The 20,779-nt window shown below is 47.2% G+C and overlaps 1 protein-coding gene across 2 annotated transcripts in view; it reads right to left on the minus strand.

Annotated features, from left to right (window-relative positions):
• Nucleotides 1-836: 836 nt before the first annotated feature.
• The window catches only part of ANKS6 (ankyrin repeat and sterile alpha motif domain containing 6), a 53,809-nt gene continuing 33,866 nt past the window's right edge, over nucleotides 837-20,779 (minus strand). Inside the window, exons 12-15 of one of the 2 annotated variants that reach the window (XM_070794819.1) lie at nucleotides 20,324-20,507; nucleotides 15,401-15,468; nucleotides 12,984-13,100; nucleotides 837-5,909 (exon numbers count right to left, since the gene is read on the minus strand). In XM_070794819.1, coding sequence (XP_070650920.1) covers nucleotides 5,805-5,909; nucleotides 12,984-13,100; nucleotides 15,401-15,468; nucleotides 20,324-20,507 — 474 coding nt within the window. In that variant the 3' untranslated portion in view covers nucleotides 837-5,804. Of the gene's footprint in view, nucleotides 5,910-12,983; nucleotides 13,101-15,400; nucleotides 15,469-20,323; nucleotides 20,511-20,779 lie in introns of both variants that reach the window. The other variant, XM_019966267.2, reaches the window with a different exon arrangement.

The raw sequence follows: 20,779 nt of genomic DNA on the forward strand, positions 1-20,779 counted from the left end.
CTCTCCAGCTGCCTTGGGCTTGAGCAGCCTCTGGGGGCCCATCTGGGGGATGCTCTCCTTTCTAGGTAGCCCTGGTCCCTGAAATGTTCTTCCTCATGGAGAGTTGGTCCTACTCCCAGTCTCCCCAGTCTTTGCTCCCCACTCTGGGGGTCTCACAGACATTGGCCTCCTTTCACTTGTTTTGGGACTGGGACCTATGCTACTTTCTGTCTCCCAAATGCTCTATAGGGCTGAACACAGCCAACATGAGACAGAGAGCAGAAGAGGTAGAGATAAGGGAGTCCCCCAATTTGTGAAGATTCTTAGCAGAAACAAAGAGAATCTCCAAGCTGTATGGGGGTGTGTGTGTGTGTGTGTGTGTGTGTGTGTATGTATAGTATTATAGTATTTCATAAACACCTCTCCTCCTACACACACAGAAAAAGTTGTGAACAAGCTATAAAGACTAACAAAGTTTTGTTTTGTGGTTGGCTTGGCTTATCCCAGTTCAACATTTCTGTGTGGAAAGTCAGCAAGATAGCATGGGGAGAATTCAGAGCTGAGGTCTGCATTCAAATCAACCTTCCCCCGTTACAGGGCGACCTTGGTGAAGTTAATATGTGTGCCACGCTCACCAAATTGGTGGAAAAGGGATTTTAAGGCAGACTCATGAGATTATCATGAAGGTGAGGCTACAGAAGTGCCCAGCACACCATAGGCACTTGCTCCGTAAAAGTTCTCACTGGAAGAAATCTGAGCAGCATTTTATACCTTCTATGAGCAAAATCAAAGTGAGAAGACATTATTTAATATACATTTGGCAAACAAAAAATACTTCAAAGAATCAAGTCCCTGTATGAAAGAACAATAACAGAAAGAAGTGTTTAATGGTAAGGAACACGGGAACACACAGCAGGGCTGAAACAAAACAGCATTTTGGTCTCTTACCAGAGGATCCAGGGGCTCTGCTGAGGTCAAACCCTGTCCCTGCCACCTGGACAGTGGGACAAGGTCTCCCAAAAGAGGAAGGCCATGCCCTGTGTCCATGAGCCCCACAGAGGCAGTTCCAACGGGAACTGGGAGGGACCTTACACGGAAGGCAGTTGGCTCAACCTACTGGGCAGGAAGGACCCTGAGGACGGGCCCTGGGTGGTCCCTGCCTTAGGAAGGAAGCTGAAAAGGGGACTTACCACCCATCTCCCCTAGGGAGGAGATTCAGTCCCTGGCTGGTCCTGCCGAATTTGGTACTGACTTCAACAGGGAAAGAATCAGGTCTCTTTATATGCTGAATAGAATCTGTTGTCTGATTACCTTGCCTGAAAAAAGTACAGGTGGTGCTTTACAACACCTTCAGTCTGGGCTGCAGAATCTTCCTAGGAAGGGTTCCAAGCCCTCGAGATGTGCTTTCTTGGAAGGTCAGTGTAGATGTCCACAACTGTCTACCCGGGTCTGGCCTGCTGGGCAGTGTCCATAGGCAGCTCTGAGGCAAGAACAAACTGGAGGGGTTTCCTGCTTCCTTTTTGCCCTGGATCAGCTGCTGCAATCAGGCTGGAAGGCCTTCCTGCTGCTTTCTGTCCACCTTGGTGGGAATCCCAGTGACATAAACACCAGAGTTGGCCACAGCTGGAGGGTGGGGATCCACCTCCAACCCTCACCGCTTCAGGGCTCCAATGCCAGCAGAGCCACCCAAGCTGTGGCTAGCTCTGGCTGGAGGCTGCTGCTTCTGGCCCCACCCACCCAGCCCGACTACATCACGGCAAGCAGGAGTAGGCAGAGGGATTAATAGAAGATTTCAAATAGGCAACCATCATGGAGATTTCTCCCATCTGCAGAGCTCCACATAGTATGAAAAGGGTCTTCACCTTCACCTGACCCTCAGAACACTCCCCCCTGGGAACCAAAAGGGAAACCGAGGCTCAAGGAGGGGAAGAAACACAGAACCCATTAAGATGAGGCTGAGCCAGAACCCAGTGCTAGGACTGGCTATATCGGTGCTATGCGTTCAAAGAAAAGAACCAAAAATTGGAATAACAGATATCTAACATACCCCAGGGAGAAGGCAATGGCACCCCACTCCAGAACTCTTGCCTGGAAAATCCCATGGACGGAGGAGCCTAGTGGGCTGCCGTCTATGGGGTCGCAGAGTCGGACATGACTGAAGTGATTTAGCAGCAGCAGCAGCAATATACCCCAATGTTTAACCCATAAATGTCATACACTGCCTGCCTTCACACACTGTCCCCCCAACTGGGGAGCACTTTCTCTTCCCCACCTGCCAGCTGTGCTGACTCACCCTTTTGGACCCAGTCTTTCGAACAGGGCACATCCATGCCGACCTGAGCTGTCACCCACGATGTCCTCACCTTTATAAAGCACACACCTTTATTATGATTGCTTGTAGGCACTTATGTGCTTGTCTCTTCTATGCTATGTGGATTCTAAGAGCAGAGGTGAGTTTTTTTCATCTCTGAATCCAAAGCACAAGGAGAGGATGGCACAGGGTAAATGCTCAGTAAATGTACGGTGAATGAAAAAGTAAATGTCTTCTTGCAAAACTTGCGGCCTCCATGTAATGGTCTAGTGCTGAAGCAAGGAGGTGGGAGCCTTCTCCTGGCCACTGGGGACAGGGCTCAGACACGCAGCACTTGCCAGATAGCACACTGTACCAGCACTGGGAAATGATGATCTGACCCTGCAGGAGACACCGTGGATGCAGAGCCCCCTGAGCAGGATCCTGCTCAGATCCTCTCCATCAGAGGATGCCCTCACCATGATGTCCCACTGCCAAGCAGAGAGCTGCTGGGAAGAGGCAGTTTACCAAAGACCCTGACCCAGCTGAGGGCCTTGAGTGCCCCTGGGCCCACCCCCAGCTGCTGTGAGGCCTCATGACTGCTGCTGCCCAGTCACAGGAGGGTTTCCCTGACAGTGTTCAGGGAACCCGTCTGATAAGAGTGCTGTGAAGCAGCATTCTGTGATCAAACATGTGGGAAATGCTACCAGTCATATCGACTCAATGGCCATGAGTTTGAGCAAACTCCAGGAGATGGTGAAGGACAGGGAAGACTGGTGTGCTGCAGCCTGGGTGGCAAAGACTTGGACATGACTGAGCTACTCCCCCATGTGTGGAGTTCTAAGGATTCTGAGGTGTATATAGCAAAAATTATGTGACTGGGTTTTGACCCAGTATCTGCCTAACCTATTAACCACAGAGCCTCACCCCCACTGGCACATATACATTCCCTCTCCCTTTATTTTTTATTAAAAAGCCTGTTAACATTTTATGGAAGTAGGGTTTCAAGGAACGTACTTTGAGGAATGCTGATGGATCACCTCATAGGGCCACCAGGAAGTGGGTGACCATGGTCCAGAAAGGGTGCCAAGGATCTCTCACCAACCAGCCCACAAACTTCCTGGGAGAAAGACTCAGAACCACTGAGTCCAGTGAAAAAGATGAAGGAAGCAGCTGCTGTGAGCCTGTTTTCCCATCTGCCAAATGAGAATGAGCAGACTATCTGCCTGGGGTCACTAGATGAGATCTTGGAGGTGTGCATTTGTGGAAAGCTGACCCCCAGCACGACTCCTGCATGTCACACAGATTCTATCAAACTTACCCAAGTGACAGCTGTGCAAATACAGGAGTGACGAAAAGGGCAGGAGACCAGCAAAGAACGGACACAAAACCTCACAGCACCTAACTCAGGGGTCCATGTGTATTTTAGGGACAAACAACCCTACACATACTGATAGGCTCTGAAGATATGAATACGTTAAAACCACGAGAATCCCTGGTGCCTCTAGCCCCAGGAGTCTATGAGAATCGGCAAAAGCATGGCCTCAGAAGCCCACTAGACCCAGGTCTCAGCCAGCTCCGCTCCTTCCCGGCTGGGGAACTGGCCTGCAGCTCCACTCCTCTGTGTCTGTGTCCCCAGCATGCAGGATGAGGTTAAACCATGCCAGCCCCCAGGCTGGTGGTGAGGAGAGATGACACTGGAGTCCAGCAGCCGCACAAAATAGGTGCTCAGTGATTGTGTCTCCTTAGAGAAGGTTGGGATGCGAGGAACATTTATAAAGGCGTCTGTCAGTGATGTCTAAAACAAAACCTCTTTCTCCAGTTATGTGGGAAGGTGGCTTCTACAGGTGGGAGGATGAAGGAGGAATAGCACCTGCTGGATCGACGGACGCGAGGGAGAACACAATGAGACTCCAGGAAGCACGGTCATGACTGCCTCTAGCAGCCAGCAGAGGGGGGAAGGGGCGCTCATGGCCAGGAGAGGGGGAGATGAGAAGCTGTACCTCCTAAGGAGACCAGTATGCAGCCAAGCAGAGATCACAGTAAAGGTGACAACTCTGCAAAGGCTCCCATCCACTGTGCATGTCCCACAGATCAGGTACTTGACGCACGCTGGCTCTAAGCACCAACAGAGAAGCCAAGTTACCTGACCCTGGCCACACAGCTGGCTAGCCGCCGGGCTGGACCAGAACACTGAGCCTGAGTCCAGAGCACACGCTCTCTCCACTTGTCCGTGCTCCCCCTCAGGACAGGACCATCCATTCACATCTTCTCTTACCATCAGGGTCCTCAAGGGTGGGGACTGGATCTGACTCATCTCAGCACCCCCAGCACATGGCAGAAATGCAGCAAGTGTTGGTTGAATGAATTACATGCTTGAAAACATTTCAGAAACCTGTTGGACCTAAAAGTCAAAGTCCCTTTCCCAGAATATGACACAGTAGAAAACTACACGAGCTGACTCCCTCCTGAGGAATGTGACCTGAGGAAAAATTCCAAATTCGCCTAGAAAGTGTGAGCACCTAAGTCCCTCTACAATGGAATATATGAGTCTTCTGCTCCCGCTTAAAGTGGAAAAGCCCTACAGTGTTACGGGGTGAGCAGCATGGAATATCAGAGCGTTGTATTGCCTGACCACAGACAAGGAGACTGAAGGTCCGGAAGGAAAAGAGATCCCTCAAGGTGACACCTTGGGCCTCCCCCTTTTTCCTATATAAAAGGCTGCCTCTGCAAGAAAGAAAAATGCATTCAACATACACATCCTGAACAGCTGTTGTGTGTTGCCTACAGCAGGTGCAGAGACGTGCTAAAGCAGAGTCATCACACAGAACAGTGAGGGGCCCCAGTGGCTGGAGGAGTGAGTTCTGTGTAAGGGAGCGGAGAAAGGCTTCATTTGATAGGCGACATTAGGAACCATTAGGGATATGTTAGAAGGTCTAAGGGAAATATGGAAGAGTGGCTAATCTTGCCCCAAAATATGTGTTTCCCCATCTAAGTACAGAGTTCTGTATTATGAGGCCACTACTGGAACAACGACTACACTTCCCAGTCTCCTCTGCATCCAGGTGGGGCCACATGACTATGAGTGGCCGATGGGACATAAGATGGAGGAACCAGTGGAATGTGAGCAGTTAAGAGCAAGACAGCTAAGAAATGGCTATATGCCTTCTTCACCATCCCTTTCCCCTCTGCCAGCCAGAAACAAAGACTCGGAAGCTCCCAGGAATGGCAGAGCCACAGATGAAAAGAGCAGGGTCCCTGAATCACCATGTGCTTCTGCCAAGCAGAAGCAGCCACATTGGACTTCATGGGAGAATAAGTCTCTACCGTGTCGGACTTTTGTTACAGCAACAAGCATCACCAACTACTCCAGCAGGGAGGGGGAAATGGGTGTTTTGGGACTAAGGCACAGTGGTGTGCCAAGGCATAGTGTGTTTCAGGCAATGGGGAAGGTCTGATGATGGCGGGAGCATCGGCCATGTGAAGAGGATACTGAGATTCAGAAAGCTCACGCTGCTGACCACAAGGAGGAGGGTCACGTGCAGGGATTGTTTCCAGGGGCCCTGGTGTTGCTGGCGCTACTCTCGAAGGAAGAGTGGAAATTGTGAATGGTTTCCTGTAAAATCTGTCTCTCGCGTCCCTGTGGGGGAAATTGAAAACAGACAGAGAAAGTCTTGTTAAATCTTTTAACCATTAATTCAGTTGACATAGTGCTGTTAACATTTAACTCATACTTGAAAAACCCATGGGCGTCTTGGAGAAAACAAATTACCTAATTGAAAGAGCACTGGGTTTAATAAAAACATTCTGAGTCAGCACCCACAAACACAGCATGCCAGGGCTGGAGAGCCCCCCAAGATGCAGAGGTCCAATCTCCCAGAGGAGGATTGGCAGCAGAACCCAGACAGCAGGCATGACTTATCCTGGGTCATTTGGCCCAGAACGGACATCTCCTACCCTGCCCTGCTCTGTGCATATTTCTAGCCATCACATTTCCAGGGAATTTTCCAGGAGCCGAACTTTCTGATACAGACTCAGATCTGAACTGCCTTGACTCCCCTTTGTCCAAAAGATGACAGGTCCGTCTCCATAGTGATTCACTTCTCACCCCATCCTTGCAGACTCCCCTCCTAGTTGCCACCCTTTACACACACATTTTAAGATGGGAAAAGAGGGGGGATGTGGACATTTCTTTAAATCCAAAGAACATCTTTACTGAATATATAACTGAGAGGCAGTGATACACAGAGATTAATAACAGAGACTGGAATCAAACAGCCTGGGTTCAAATCCCAACCTCTCCCCATTTACAAGCTGGGTTACCTGGAACTAGGTACTTCATCTCTCTGTGACTTACTTTCTATAAAATGAAGATGATAATTGTAACTCAAAGGGTGCTGCTGACATTGGGCTGTGGGTGGGTAGCAGGAGGCTGGCATGTCCTGACCTCAGAGGGCAGCAGTGTAAATTAAAAAAAAAATTTTTTTAAACCAACAAATACATGTGGTCAAACTCTAAAATAAAATAGACAGCCAGTGGGAGTTTGCTGTGTGACACAGGGAGCTCAACCCAGTGTTCCGTGACAACCTAGAGGGGTGGGATGGGATGGGAGATGGGAGGGAGGTTCAAGAGGGAGGGGACATATGTGTGCCTGTGGCTGATTCATGATGATGTATGGCAGAAACCAGCACAATATTGTAAAGCAAGTATCCTTCAATAAATTTTTTAAAAAATAAAGCAAATAAAAAGTGAATAATCTCTGGAAATCTATTCCCTGCCAAGAGTAGGGGGGGAAAAAAACCTCTACCAAACATGACTAGACTTTAACCTTCCTCTTCTTTCATTTCATGGACTGCCCTTTCCAGATCCCCAAGCAGGGACCTCTACTGCTGATGAGGCTCCTGGACACCAGAAGGGCAGAAGAGTCTCCCTTCACACAATCCATCCCAGACACCTGGAAAAGTGCCTTCAGGATTCCATCAACACACACCTAAAGGCTATGGGGCAAAGGTCAGAACATCAGAGGTAGGGTCAGAGGACCCCGAATCCCTACTCCACCACTCACTCTGTCCCAGGCGTGACCCCATGCTGCTGAGTTTCTACATCTCTAACAGGGGGAAGGCATTGCATGCTGGTGCTGTGATGTGGCTCAACCTGAGATAATGAACGGGGGTGACACTGTGCAGACTGCAGAGGGCTAAAAAATAAATAGAGGGGATGACAGCCATGTTATTATTAGACCACCTCAGCCTTAATTGCTTGAGAAATGAGGTCAGGGTGAGACAGGGTTCCAGCGCGCTCCTAACCTCAGGAGTGAGCCGTAGATGATGAAAACCATAATCGCTCCCTGCATCCACAGCTGATTGAAGATGATAATGATAATTGCCCTTTAAAAACCCCAGGCTTCAAAGGACCATCCAGATAATTCTCAAAAGAAAAAAGCAAATGGCCATTAAAAGTAGAAAAAAAACATGTTCAGTCTATCTAGTAGTTAAAGAAATGCAAATTAACACAAGGCATACTTCTTGGCCTATCAAATTAATAAAAATTAAAAAGCAAATGGATAGCATCCAGTGCTGGCAAGGGTGCCTCTGGAACTTATATCCACAGCTGGTGCAGATGTTTACTAGCTCCTTCTGGAAGGTATTTCAGGATGAAGTACTATATACCTCGATTTAGACTATTTGACTCCATAAATTTCAGTTTTTCTTTTTTTTTTAGATATCTATTCTGAGGAGATAATTAGAAAGGCTCATACACGAAGTTGCCCGCTGCAGCACTATTTATAAAAGTTTGGATATCTACGTATCCAACAAGTAGGGATTAAAGAAAAATAATTTTAGTACATCCTAACAAACTTATTATATTAAAAAAGAGTTCTTAATGACATGGGTAACTGCATATATTTAACATTAAATGCAGTAAGTAGAATATAAAATTATAGATTTAAATTTATCTCAGCCACATAAAGAAAAATACTCAGCACAAAACACTGCAGAGTGATCTTCCCAAATACCAACAGCGTTGGCCTTTGGGTGGCTAGATTGTGATTCCTTTGTAAGTTCTTTTTCCCCTTTCTGGTACTGCATACATTTAGTACAATGAATATACACAGCTTTGATAATCACAAAAAAATAGGAATGGAAAGAAGCAATGGCTTAGGACCAACTAAAGGTGAAACTCAGGCTATCATTTCTGGTTAAACTTCTCCAATATATAAACCTGTTTGAAACTAACACACTAATAAGCAGACTCTGCTTATTCATAACTCGAATGCTGAGGTGGGTTCATCAGAAAGTCAAATGGTTTGCAGGCTGAGGGGCCACACTGCTTTGCTAATATTCATATGGCTGAGCCAGGTTTTGGGTGAATATTCATTAAAACAATTTTTTTTGGCTAAAATATTCAAACTTTTTTGATTATGTAAGAAATACATTTTACATCACAACCCATGTAAATTGATGCAACTGAAACAAGCTTTAGTCTTCTTACCTGCAGAGAATGTTGATATTTTCTACTCTATTCTATTTCCCTTGTTAAAATGCTGCTCATGAACTACTAAAAAATTGATTCCACAAGCCCCCAGTGTGTTGTGGACTGCAGCTAGAAAGACATGGGGGCAAGGGGGCAAGGAGAGCTGGGCTTATCCTCTCCCACATGTCCTGAGTTCTCAGATACATATAGAGCATTTGAACCACAGTGGGTACTCTCTTGGCCAAGGTTGGGTTTCAGAAGTAAAAGGATGAATGTTAGGAGAAGCTCATGCCCTGGAGCAATCAAAGAGACAGGAGTCAGGGTCAGGCGGGTCCAGCCCAGAAGAGAAGCGGCCCCAGGCATCAAAAGAGCTCTTAGAAGCCACACTCAGTCTGAGAAATACTTTGCTCTTTCTAAGAAGCAGCACAGACTTGCAATGGCGACCTAGAGTAGGGAAGATACACTTGCTTTTGTGACATTCAGCTTCTCCCAATCACATCTTTGCTCTCAGATACAGTTGATGCACATGGTCCTCATTTCCACAGCATTCTGCCTGGCACAGCTGACCCTCCAGTAACAGGGCTACTATACAGCAATCGGTTCAGATCAGCCCCTTCCCTTTGCACCGATCTCCATGGGGGATAGCTTGACTTTGCAGGGTGCTGCCTGTGGGGAGGACATGGATGTCTTGGCATGTTGGAAGCACCTGGGATCTTTCAGCTGGGAGGTGTTCAGCTGAGGGCCCCAAGGAAGATCTTTGTTATGGGTTAAATGTTTGTGTCCTGTGTTGAAACCCTAACCCCTCAAGTGATGGTGGTGTTAGGCGGTGGGGCCTTTGGAAGATGATTAGGATTAGGTGAGGTCATAAGGGTGGGGCTCCCGTGATGCCATCCATGTCCTTGCGAGAAGAGAGAAAGAGAGATTTTGCTTCTATTTTGGGCCACATGAGGAATTGAGAAGGTGGCAACGTGCAACTTGGAAGAGGAGCCTCACCAAACTCAACCACTCTGGTACCCTGATCTTGGACCCCCAGTCTCCATACTGTGAGAATTAAACTTCAATTTATAAGCCACCCCATCTAAGGTACTTTGTTTTGCAGCCTGAACTATGACAATCACCAACAGCTGTTACTCTGCTTCTCTTGATGGGGCCCTGTTTAGTAAACAAGGAGAAGGGGGAGGCCAATGGATTTGAGAGAAAACTATACAAAATGTCCTAGTCTGTACAGACTTTAAGAAAAATACCCTCCTTTGGAGTGGGGCTCAAGACGTCATATCATCCACTCTGACGATGACTATTAAGTTGCCTAAGATTTGCAAACTAACCCAGTGTGTATTCTTTTTGTGATTCTGGACCAAAGAGGCCATGCCACAGACAGCAGAGGGGAGGTTTCAGAAATGCTGGCAGTTATCATCTACCAAGACTCAGACCCTGCTCCAGTGACACCCAGCTCCGGTCTTTCCACGCCCTCTAAGGTCCTTACTGCCCCTCCATCTAGAACCTCTTTTGTCCTTCCTTTTCGACTGGTCCAGGCTTGGCTTCCCTCACCTCCATCCTCTCCTTGGCTCACATGTCTGGCCCTTGCAGGCCTGAAGAAGGAAGGGTCCTAACTCCTGAGCTAGAGCCTCCTCACCGTCACTCACCTTGTCCTCTCACACAAGCCTCTGTGTACTTGCCTGGGTTACCCTCGACCACGCTGGGAGCCCTAATCTGTCCCCTCTGGCCTCCTCTCACACCAGGCTCCTTGCTCTCCGTGATTCAGCCACTTCTTCAGTTCTTTTCGTTAATTAATTTTTATAAACTTTTGGCCACACTGCAGAGCATGTGGGATCTTAGTTCCCTTAGGGATTGAACCTGTGCCTCCTGTAGTGAAAGCCTGGAGCCGTAGGGACCACCAGGGAAGGCCCGTTAGTTCTTTAAATACACCACACACGTCAGCGCAGCACCTGTGCACATGCGCTTCCCTCTGCCGGTACCCTTCTTTTACCCCTGTGCCAGGTGGTTCTCATCTTCCTTCGGATGGCGGCCCTCCTGCCCTTCCTCGGGGATGTCTTCCAGGCCCCACCCTCTCACCGGGAGCTCTCCCAGCACAGTTCGCCTCTCCTGTGCTGGTGGATTACATCAAGGCAGGACAGCACACGGGTCAGGACACACACACTGGGTTCTAATCCTGGCTCTGCCACTTACTGACTGGGTGATTACGGGCAAGTTCTCTGACCTCTCTGTGCCTCAGTTCCCACGTTTGTAAACTGGAACCAACCTCAGGGGCCTTCCGTGAGGGTGACATGAATGACTAGAAATGATGTGCTCAGAGCAGTGCTGGGCTCAGAGTGATTCTCCGTGCTCAGCACTCACACAGTACCTGGGACATGGCAGAGAGTCAAAGGACAATTTTTTCATGAATAAATCAATGGTCCAAAGACTTTGGTGCTGGCTTCGGGTGATCCACCCACAGTAAGCCACCTTAAGGTTTCTGTTCCCTGGATGAACCCTTCCCAGCAGCCAAGACCTGCCCACCTCCTGCCCTTCATGTCTAAGGGAAGAGCAGAAATGGTGCTGGTCTGGGAGTCAGGACTCACAGTGCCTCTCGGAGCCTCTGCTTCCCTCTCTGTAAAGTGAGGCAGTGAGTGTCCGGGACAGGTGAACAGAATCAAGGAAGGGACCTTACAAAGCAGAAAGAACACACAGCAAAGACCTGCAGAAAAATGCTCAGGCTCACATGCATGGGTAGCAATGCCAACCACAACATTTGGAAGGCTCACTTCACAGCCTTGATGTTGCTGGCTAGTCTCTTAAGCCGTGTCTGACTCTTTGTGACCCCATGGACTGTAGCCAGCCAGGCTGCTCTGTCCATGGGATTTCCCAGGCAAGAATACTGGCGTGGGTTGCCATTTCTTTCTCCAGGGGAATCTTTCTGATCCAAGGATTGAATCTGCATCTCCTGCATTGGCAGGCAGATTCTTTACCACTGAGCTAGCAGGGAAACACACCCCACAGCCTACAGACAAGCAAAACAGCGATGACAACAATGGCAATAAAACCAGCTCCCAACCTGAGTGGGCTAGGGGCAGGTTGGGGAAGGGTGGCAGGGCTGGCTGGAGAAGCTGCCTCCATACAGATCTGCCCTCCCCATCCCCAACTCTGCTCGTGGGCTGAACAAGGGAAGTGGGCGGGTACCGGCCGCCCAAATTAACTAAGGAAATGTACGTGAAGTGATCTGTGAGCGACAAAATGCTACATGGATATTCACTTGCCACTGTCACTTCAGGTCTGATCAGTATTTCTGTGCCTACCCAGCAACATATAGACAGAACCATACAACAGTCACAGTCTCTGACATAACCTCATGTTGTGGCACACAGCCTGAGGAACAAGACAACAGAAGAAAAAGCATAAAGGCAGACAAGTCCACTCTGATACTATTTATAATGGTAACATCCCATTATTGCCCAGCGAGTGAGGAGCTGTAAGGCAACATGTGAAGAAGTATCATGTAAGCAAGCAATATTTTGGCCAATATTGGTTTGGCCAAAAACTTTGTTCAGGTTTTTCAGTCAGCTGCTATGGAATAAGAGACAAAAAAATCCAGCCCACAGTAGAAGGAAAGGCAGAAGGCAAAGGAATGTGAACAGCCCAAGAGCAACTGTACAGCCGCAGAGTGACCGGTGCCTCGCCTCTGTGTTTTGCTTGCTTTCTGCATATGTGCCTTTGGGTGGGTGGGTGGGGGCACTGCTAATCTTTAGCTTTAAAGCTAATGACAAAAGTGCAGGATGCCAACAATAACAACAGTGACTGGCAGATCTCTGTGTGCCAGGTGCTCTGCTGAGCATCTCAGTCCTGGCAGTCAGCCCATCACCCCCACCCTCCAGACCAGAAAGCTAGGCTCAGAGAGGGGTGCGGCTTGCCCAGGGTCACTGCAAGTGGAGGAGCTGGGTCAGCCTGACCTGGGGGCTCCAGAGGGCAAAACCCAGCTCTGTGGGTTGAGATGATTGGAGGGAATATTTAAGCTGGATCTAAAGAGAAACCACCTTATGAGAAGAGAGGCCTTGGAAAAGGAATAGACATACTGGAAGGTAGTGACCCACTGGCCTTGAGAAGTGTGTAAGCGGGGCCAGCCTCCACCAGGCATGTGCGGGAGACCAAATCAGACCACGAAGGTCCTTGGAACACCAGGGCCAAGGATCCTAGTGAAGCTGTCAGCTGTTCGAAACAGAAAAAAAAAAAAGATTGGGAACAATACCTTGCCTGCATTCAGTTCAGAAATTGCTGCCAAAATCTGCTGCCTGGATCCATCTGTCTTAATACCCAGCTCCTTCAAGTCGCCGTCGGTGAGTGTGAGGAATGCTTCCATATCCACCTGGGGAGAGAGAGGGGGATTTGCCACCATCTGCTCAGTGCCACACCTCTTTTTTCCCAACCACAACCGGACTATCATGATTATGAGCTATTAGTGCTTATTAGTAGTGAATTAATGATGATTTACTACTTTTCAATTCCCGGCTTTATGCTGAATGTTTATTTGAAAATATCATTAAAAATAAACTGTCCTCAGCTCTCACCCTGGAATTTTTAGAAGTGCATTCTAGAAAGACTCTGAAAACAAAATAAGTAAGGGAAGTCTGAGACAGTAATCTGGGTGACCAGAGTGGTAGAAAGCCAAGTCCTGCTGATAGAAAGTTCATTGCAATGTTGCTGCACTTTGAACAGTATAGGATACTGTACAGAAAATATGAGTATATGGCGGTACTTACCATGTTTACCCCCCAAGGACAAGAGAGATGCAGGCTGTGGAAAGACAGAGTGAGAAAAGAAACAAGCAGAAGCAATAAAGGCAAGAAAGACTGTGAAGAACTGAGGCAGAGAAAGGATCAGAAAATGGGCATCTCAAAGCTGTTCGATCCCTGGTTTTTACCGGAGAAATTCTAACATTTCTGGCATCCCTGCCGGGGCCTCAGCTCCAAGAGAATCCCTTTTTTTCAATTTTCATTTTACTTTCCTGGATTAAAAAAAAAAAATCTTGAACCAAGTTTGCATCAGTGGGGAAGGGTCTGCTCCCGCACCCAACACCATGCTCTCTCTGAGATGCAGAGAGGGCCCCTGTGATAACGATAAGCTCCCTGCATCTCTCAGGGGCTTTTCAGATCACAAGACACTGACAGGCTGAAGGAACAGGTGACATGGTTTTGATGGAAAACACCTGCCCCCTGATCCTACTGGCCACTCCCCTCCCCCCACCATCCCAGACCTGAGGCAGAGACCCCACACCCAGCCAGCTCCTCAGAAAGCACAGAACACATGAAATAAAAGCAGCCAGCCATCTGCAAACAGGAAAGATTTTTTTGACAACGAGAAAAATTGCCACTGAAGTTTACGGCATCGAGAAGGCAGGAAGGACAGACTGGATAGGGCAGAAAAGCAAAAAAAAGGAAGAAAGTCGTGGCACTCCTGACTTCTTCTTGAACCGAAACACAGACTCCTTCACTGGGTCTCAAGCTTGCTGGAGACAAGGAGGGATTCTCGTGCTACATTAACTGTGACCGTTGTCGTGCACTAAACTGGGCACTAGAATGTTCTAAGCCAGTGACTGTACCCTGGTAGCTAACGGGCCCACTGAGGAGTTTTATTTCGCTGACAGTAAAAATTTTAACATCTTATTGAGATGTAATTCACTTACCATACAATTCACCCATTTAAAGTGTAAAACTCAATGATTTTTTAGTACAGAGTTGTGCGATCGTCACCACACTTAATTTTAGAGCATTTTCATCACCCCAAAAAAGAAAACCCATACTCATTAGCAATCACTCCCATTCTCTCCTCCCCACATTCCCTGGCAACCACTAATCTACTTTCTGTCTCTACAGAGTTGCCTATTCTGGACATTGCATATAAATGGAGTCATACCATATGTGGCCTTTTGTGACTGACTGCTTTCTCTCAGCACAGTGTCTTCAAGGCTCATCTGTTTTGTAGAGTGTATCAGTACTTCTTTCTTTTTAATGGCCAAGCTACATTCCAAGGTAGAGTGATAACACATTTTATTTACTCATTCATCAATTGATGGGCATTTGGGCTATTTCTGCCTTTTGGCTATTATGAATAGTGTTGCTGTGAACACTGTGCAAATGTATGCTTTCGATTATTGTGGGCATATACCTACCTAGGAGTGGCATTACTGGGTCATATGGTAATTCTCTTCAACATTTTGAGAAACTGCCAAACTGCAGAACAGTAATTTTTTAAAATGTGATTGTAAGTGCTTTTAGGATTTTGAGTGAGAGCAAATAGGAACTCTTTTAGACTAATACAGACTCTTTATGTCCAGATACGTAACACAGACTCATTAGAATTTGCTTTTTACTTACTTTAAACCTAAAAACTGGCTAGGTAATCCCCTTCAACTAAAAGAGACCAGAACAGACACAAACTTTACTACAGAGAGCAGAGCTCAAAATTACAAAATTTTATTATAACACAAGCCAGAAAGTCCCCAGGATTTCACTGTTATGAATGAACCAAATGTGCTGAACACAAATTCTATTTCTTCAGCCATCTCAACGAAAAAGATCAATCCAGGCTTAAAGAATGACAACCTACCTATTTAGACAACTGTTTTATGCTACGATTTAAATGGATGCTCAAAAAGAGTATTCTTACCTCTTGCTCCTCAAAAATGGGCTGATATTTCTCAAGTGATAGTTTCTTAAGGATTCCAGTCAGTTCATCTTCAAGAGGGAAAGAATGTAAAATAAGACATTTTAGAATTTGGTAAAATTGCCTCAAGAGTGATCTTCAAACTTTCATAAAGTCATGGTAATCTTATTTCAAATGAAATTCTACAAGAAGCCCCAAAACAGAAAGCAGATCTACACTGCACTCCTGGGGTGCAGCTGCAGGTGGGTCTCAAGCCACATGCTGGTCACACTCCCCCCTCAGGGCAGGCTCCCAGCATTCCCCAAACCCCAGATCAGGCTGTGAAGACAGAAGATGGGGGTCCTCATGGCTAGGCTGACTCTCCAATGGCTGCAACCACCACGTTCTTAGAGTTCTAGCTTCTGGGCCTAAAACCCTGCACTCTATCCCAGAACAATTTTAAATTATGATTTCTCAACTGCTGTTAGCTACCCTTGGAATAAACACTAAGACTAGCACCCCTCAGCTAGACAGAGAAAGACCTGGAGAGAATAGGCAGGCGGGCTTCAGAGTCAAGGTTTGGTATAAGCATTTGGAGACTGTGGGCTTCCTGAAGAAAAGGCGGGTCTGAGTGGAACGGGAGAGCCAGATGGACACAGACCAGGGGAAAACAGAAGATCTGGGGTATCAAGTTATCAGAACAGGGAGAGAGACAGGGAAGGAGACAAGACCAGCATCTGGGGGGTTTGGAGAAACATCCATTCACACATTCAAAAGGGGTTTACCAGACTAGGCACTGGGGACTCAACAGGGACCAATACAGAACACAGGCAAGCTGACAAGGCGGTAAGGAAAAACAGAGCAGGGTGGGAGGGGCTGACAGGGGAGGCGAGAATGCTGTTTTATAGACGGTGGTCAGGGAAGGTCTCTCAGGAGCTGACGTTTTAGCAGTAAACGAAGGAGCGAGCTGTGCAGATACCAAGGCGAAGAGCACCAGCAGCATCCAGGCAGCGAGAACAGCAAGTGCAAAGGTCCTGGGGCAGTGGGTGCAGCTTACAGAAGAGTGGACTGGAGGTCAGGTGGTCAGAGGTCCACTCATTCATCATCCGGCAATGGCTACTGTGCCCACTACATGCTGGGAATGCAAGTACAGACAGGTCCCTGTGGTAAAGGAACTCGGTGTGACTGGGAAGATATACTGAGGAGGGTGACAGATGATGCCCCGTGCTCACCATCAGGCACCCTGGATACCCATTTGCTCTTAACAACCCCACGTGGCAGACCCTATTACTGCTCCCACTACAGATGAGGAAGTCACAGAAAGCTGGCACCATATCTCGGGTGACATCACACCACTAGTCCACAGCACACTGGGGATTCAAACCCAGTGGTTTAGCTACCAGGCCTGTGCCACATTCCACTCTGCCACCCCTCCCACAGGTGGTGAGCACATGGTGAAGGGCGTGACTAAGGGGACAGAGAGGACAGCTGACCACCCAGGGGACCAGAAAAGCTTCACAGAAGAGCTGCTAATGAGCAGTGGTGTTCTGAGATGAAATGAGTCCCAGCCCACACATAATCCATTATAGATTCAGGACGCCTATAATGCTGTTCCCTCCATGAGTCTCTCTTTACATTTGTGTGCTGGCTTTCTGGGAGGGGGAATGTACACATATATGTAGATACATAACTTTACAGCAGATTTTACTCATGTAAGGATGTATGTGCACAATTTATATATGATAATAAATTACATGATACTCTATATTATAAACTCCATATAGCCAATGCCTTCATTGGATTATCAGGCATTTCACTGAATGTCTTCACTGATTTTTGCATCATTCTTGTAGCCAGAGGGAATGAGTATAGTTCCGACATGAAGGCTTGCTGATGCTTCTGTTTAGGTGAAAATGTGAGACGAAATGAAACAATGAAGACAAATGTTGGAACTTCAGATAAAGGTTTTCAAATCCTGAAAGACTATTTAGACTATTTTCTCAATTTTCAGTGCTAGAACAGCTATAGACATGACACTTTAAAGTTGAACCTGCAAAATTAACATTGTCTAGATGATATCCAGATGATCAATAAAACATTAACTCAAGTCCTGGTGGGTATTTGCTGATTTCCATGGTGTAAATACATCACCATGGCTGACTTCAACCTGCCAATGTCATGTTCCTGGAAATGGAACTGGGAAAGACACACAGAAGTAACACATCAGTACTCAGTATTCCCACCATGAAGAAAAAAGAGACATAAAGAACTTCAAGAACACAGATATTAGAATGCAGTAAAAGATAAGAAAATAATATATTTTGATTTAAATGCCACATACCTTAACATGTAGCATAATCAGCTTAATTATAAGTTCATGTAATTTGACTTGTCTATTTTTTTAACACATATTTTTGTTGTTGTTGTTGTAACTTGACTTTTAACAGCTGTGTTTAATTGCCAGTTCATATGTTTCCTTGGAGAAGGAAATGGCAACCCACTCCAGTACTCTTGCCTAGAGAATCCCGTGGACAGAGGAGCCTGGTGGGCTGCTGTCCATAGGGTCACACAGAGTCAGACATGACTGAAGTGACTTAGCATGCATGCATGCCTTGGAGAAGGAAATGGCAATCCACTCCAGTATTCTTGCCTGGAGAATCCCAGGGACGGGGGAGCCTGGTGAGCTGCCGTCTATGGGGTCGCACAGAGTCGGACACGACTGAAGCGACTTAGCAGCAGCAGCAGCAGATGTTTCCTATAAATTTATCAATCAGCTCTGGCCCAACTGCACACTGTCTGCTCAGTCCCTGCAGCCCAGCCTGAGTGTCCTCTTCAGTGAAACCCACGATGATGCTCCATGCCTTGCTGGTAACACAGATTTAATCCCACCTTGTGTTATAATCATTTAATGTTGTTATGCAGAATGTATCTGAATCCCCAACCTGATGAATGATCAGGACACCAGCACAGGTTACAGCTCCCAGGGCTGCCCCAGGCACCTTCACGGAATGAGTGTGAAGCTTACACGACACTGTCGCCACTTCACCATTTCCTTCAGGAGGAGTGAACAGAGGGACACAGAGTGAGCAGGGCAAAGGCTCACAAGTGACCCTTCACCGAGGCTTTAGGTTTTCCACAAAAATATCATCAAGAATGGCTCTTTAGTGATGGACTTCAGGCTCTGGTCTGTGATAATCTAATGCCTTCAGGACAAGGGTCTTGCTGCCTCGGGACCCAGAAACCCCAGGAAGCAAAAGTAGGCTTTCTAAGCCAGAGAAGGTAATCTTAAAAAAAAAATGTGCTCTCAAGTCTTCCTCTGTTTTTTATCCCAACAAGGCTTTGCAAATGTTTTTTCCAATAATGAATAAGAGGGGAGAAGAGTGGGCACAAACAGGGCAATCAGATATCCACTGTCTCAACTCTTTTGGGGGAAAATGTGGGGCACAAATCCCAAACTGAACCACTAGGAGTTTAGATTCCTGAGGCCTTCTGAGGCAGGAGAGTTCATGGGCGGGGAACTTAAGATGCCACACAGAAATTCTCTGGTGGTCTAGTGGTTAGGACTCCACACTTTCACTGCAGAGGACCCGATTCAATCCTTGGTTGGGGAATTAAGATCCCACAAGCCACGTGGTGTGGCAAAAGAAAAAGATCATTATATGTATATATATAAAGAAAACACAGGGAGGAATGGGGTTGCTAGCCAGCCTCTGAAGCTTTCATAAATGATCGCGCTAGATAGCACGAAACAATAAAAGCAGTCCCAAATAAAGAGAATGCCAGTGGTAGTGTACATTTATCAACGCAGGACAGACCATAGGCTGTGCAGTTGATTTCAACTTATCACTTGCTGGGCAGAATCTCCTCTGCACTCCCTCCCAGCAGCTGCAGTGAGACGCCTGCAAACCACACACACAGTGAGAATCTCCTTGCCTGTCTGATTCGTACTCTGATTGCACCTGCCTGGTCCCTAGCTCTCATCAAAGCTCCTTTCCCTCCTCTCCCACCCCTCCTCCCAGGAGCCACCAGAGGGCAGTTTTTAAAAGGATGAGCTTCTTCTCTCCTTTATCATTTACGTCTTCACACCTGGGACCTCACTTCAGTGCCTCCAACTCCCTCCCTGCTGTCTGATCCATCTCCCTTTCCTCATCACCCCCACTCACGCAGGTTCCTGCTTTTACTTGCCCTCCATCCACTTCCATTTTTCCTTTAAGGAGCTACTTCCCTCCCGCTCCCAATCCACACAATCTGACCCTAACCGACCCAGGCTCCAAAGGCAGACACACTCTGCCCTTGGGGACACAGAGATAGTCAAGGATGGGCAAGCAACCCAAGTCATTATCAATATAGCCAAGACAGGATAATGATCTTTACCCGTGGTTTTGCCAGAGCTGCTAAGAAGTAGCACACTTTCTACTGGGGTGTCTAGGTTAGTAGGAAGAAGAAGCATGAAGCTGCAGGGGGTATCCCTGCCACCTCTTGAAGAGAGCCTACCTGAAAGATGGAGTGAAACATTCCAAGGCACATGGATTTAGACACGCTTGAAGCACACCCTGGATACTTCCATTATGAGCCCACAGATGATCAGTGTTTTGGTTTTGTTTTTGCTTAAATCAGTTTGAATGGAGATTTCATCCCTTGCAACTGACAGAATTCTGATTTGTACAAGGTTCAGGGAAAGGTACATAATGGGTGGTGGAAAGGCAGTTTTACAGGTGTACATCTGTGTATGTAAACAAAACCAACCTACATTCAGAAACTACTGTATACCTTTTAGGCACATGAGCTCAGTGAAAACAAAAATGCAAGGTACAATCAGGAAAGGGAAAGATATTTTTGACTAAAAAAACTAAAAAACACCTGACCCAGGATAGCTATAGCAATAAAGGGCACCTGCCAGGTTACCACAGAGGGAAGGGTGGGTTTTAGGACCTTTCAGGGGCTCACCCTCATCAGTGATGGTGCCACTGCTGGAGCCCCCGCTGCCCTTGGACTGCCGGTGGGATGAGGAAGAGGACACGGAGGACTCGGCCGCGTGCCCCTTGGGAGAAGGAGAAGGCGTAAGGGTAGGGGAGGTGCTTTTGGAGGTAGTGGAGGTTCCAGATGGAGGCCTTTTGCTTGTCTCCAGTTTCTGCTGAAAAGAGTAAGACAAATACATAAGCCATCACCTGGAGGGCAGACATGATTCAAACAGACACCCACAACAGGGAACACGGGTGACATATGACTCAACAAGATGTCTAACCAGGACTATGAAATCTACTTCATAGAACACATGCAAAGCAGAAACCATAATATCAAAAGTTTCAGGAAACTCCTCCCCCGAGAAGAGACAGGGAAGGGGATGGAAAAAGTGGCACAAGTGGAGCCAGAAAACCCCAGTCCTAGTCCTGTCCAGATGGC

Source organism: Bos indicus, chromosome 8 (assembly GCF_029378745.1).
Source record: "Bos indicus isolate NIAB-ARS_2022 breed Sahiwal x Tharparkar chromosome 8, NIAB-ARS_B.indTharparkar_mat_pri_1.0, whole genome shotgun sequence".
Lineage (NCBI taxonomy): Eukaryota > Metazoa > Chordata > Mammalia > Artiodactyla > Bovidae > Bos > Bos indicus.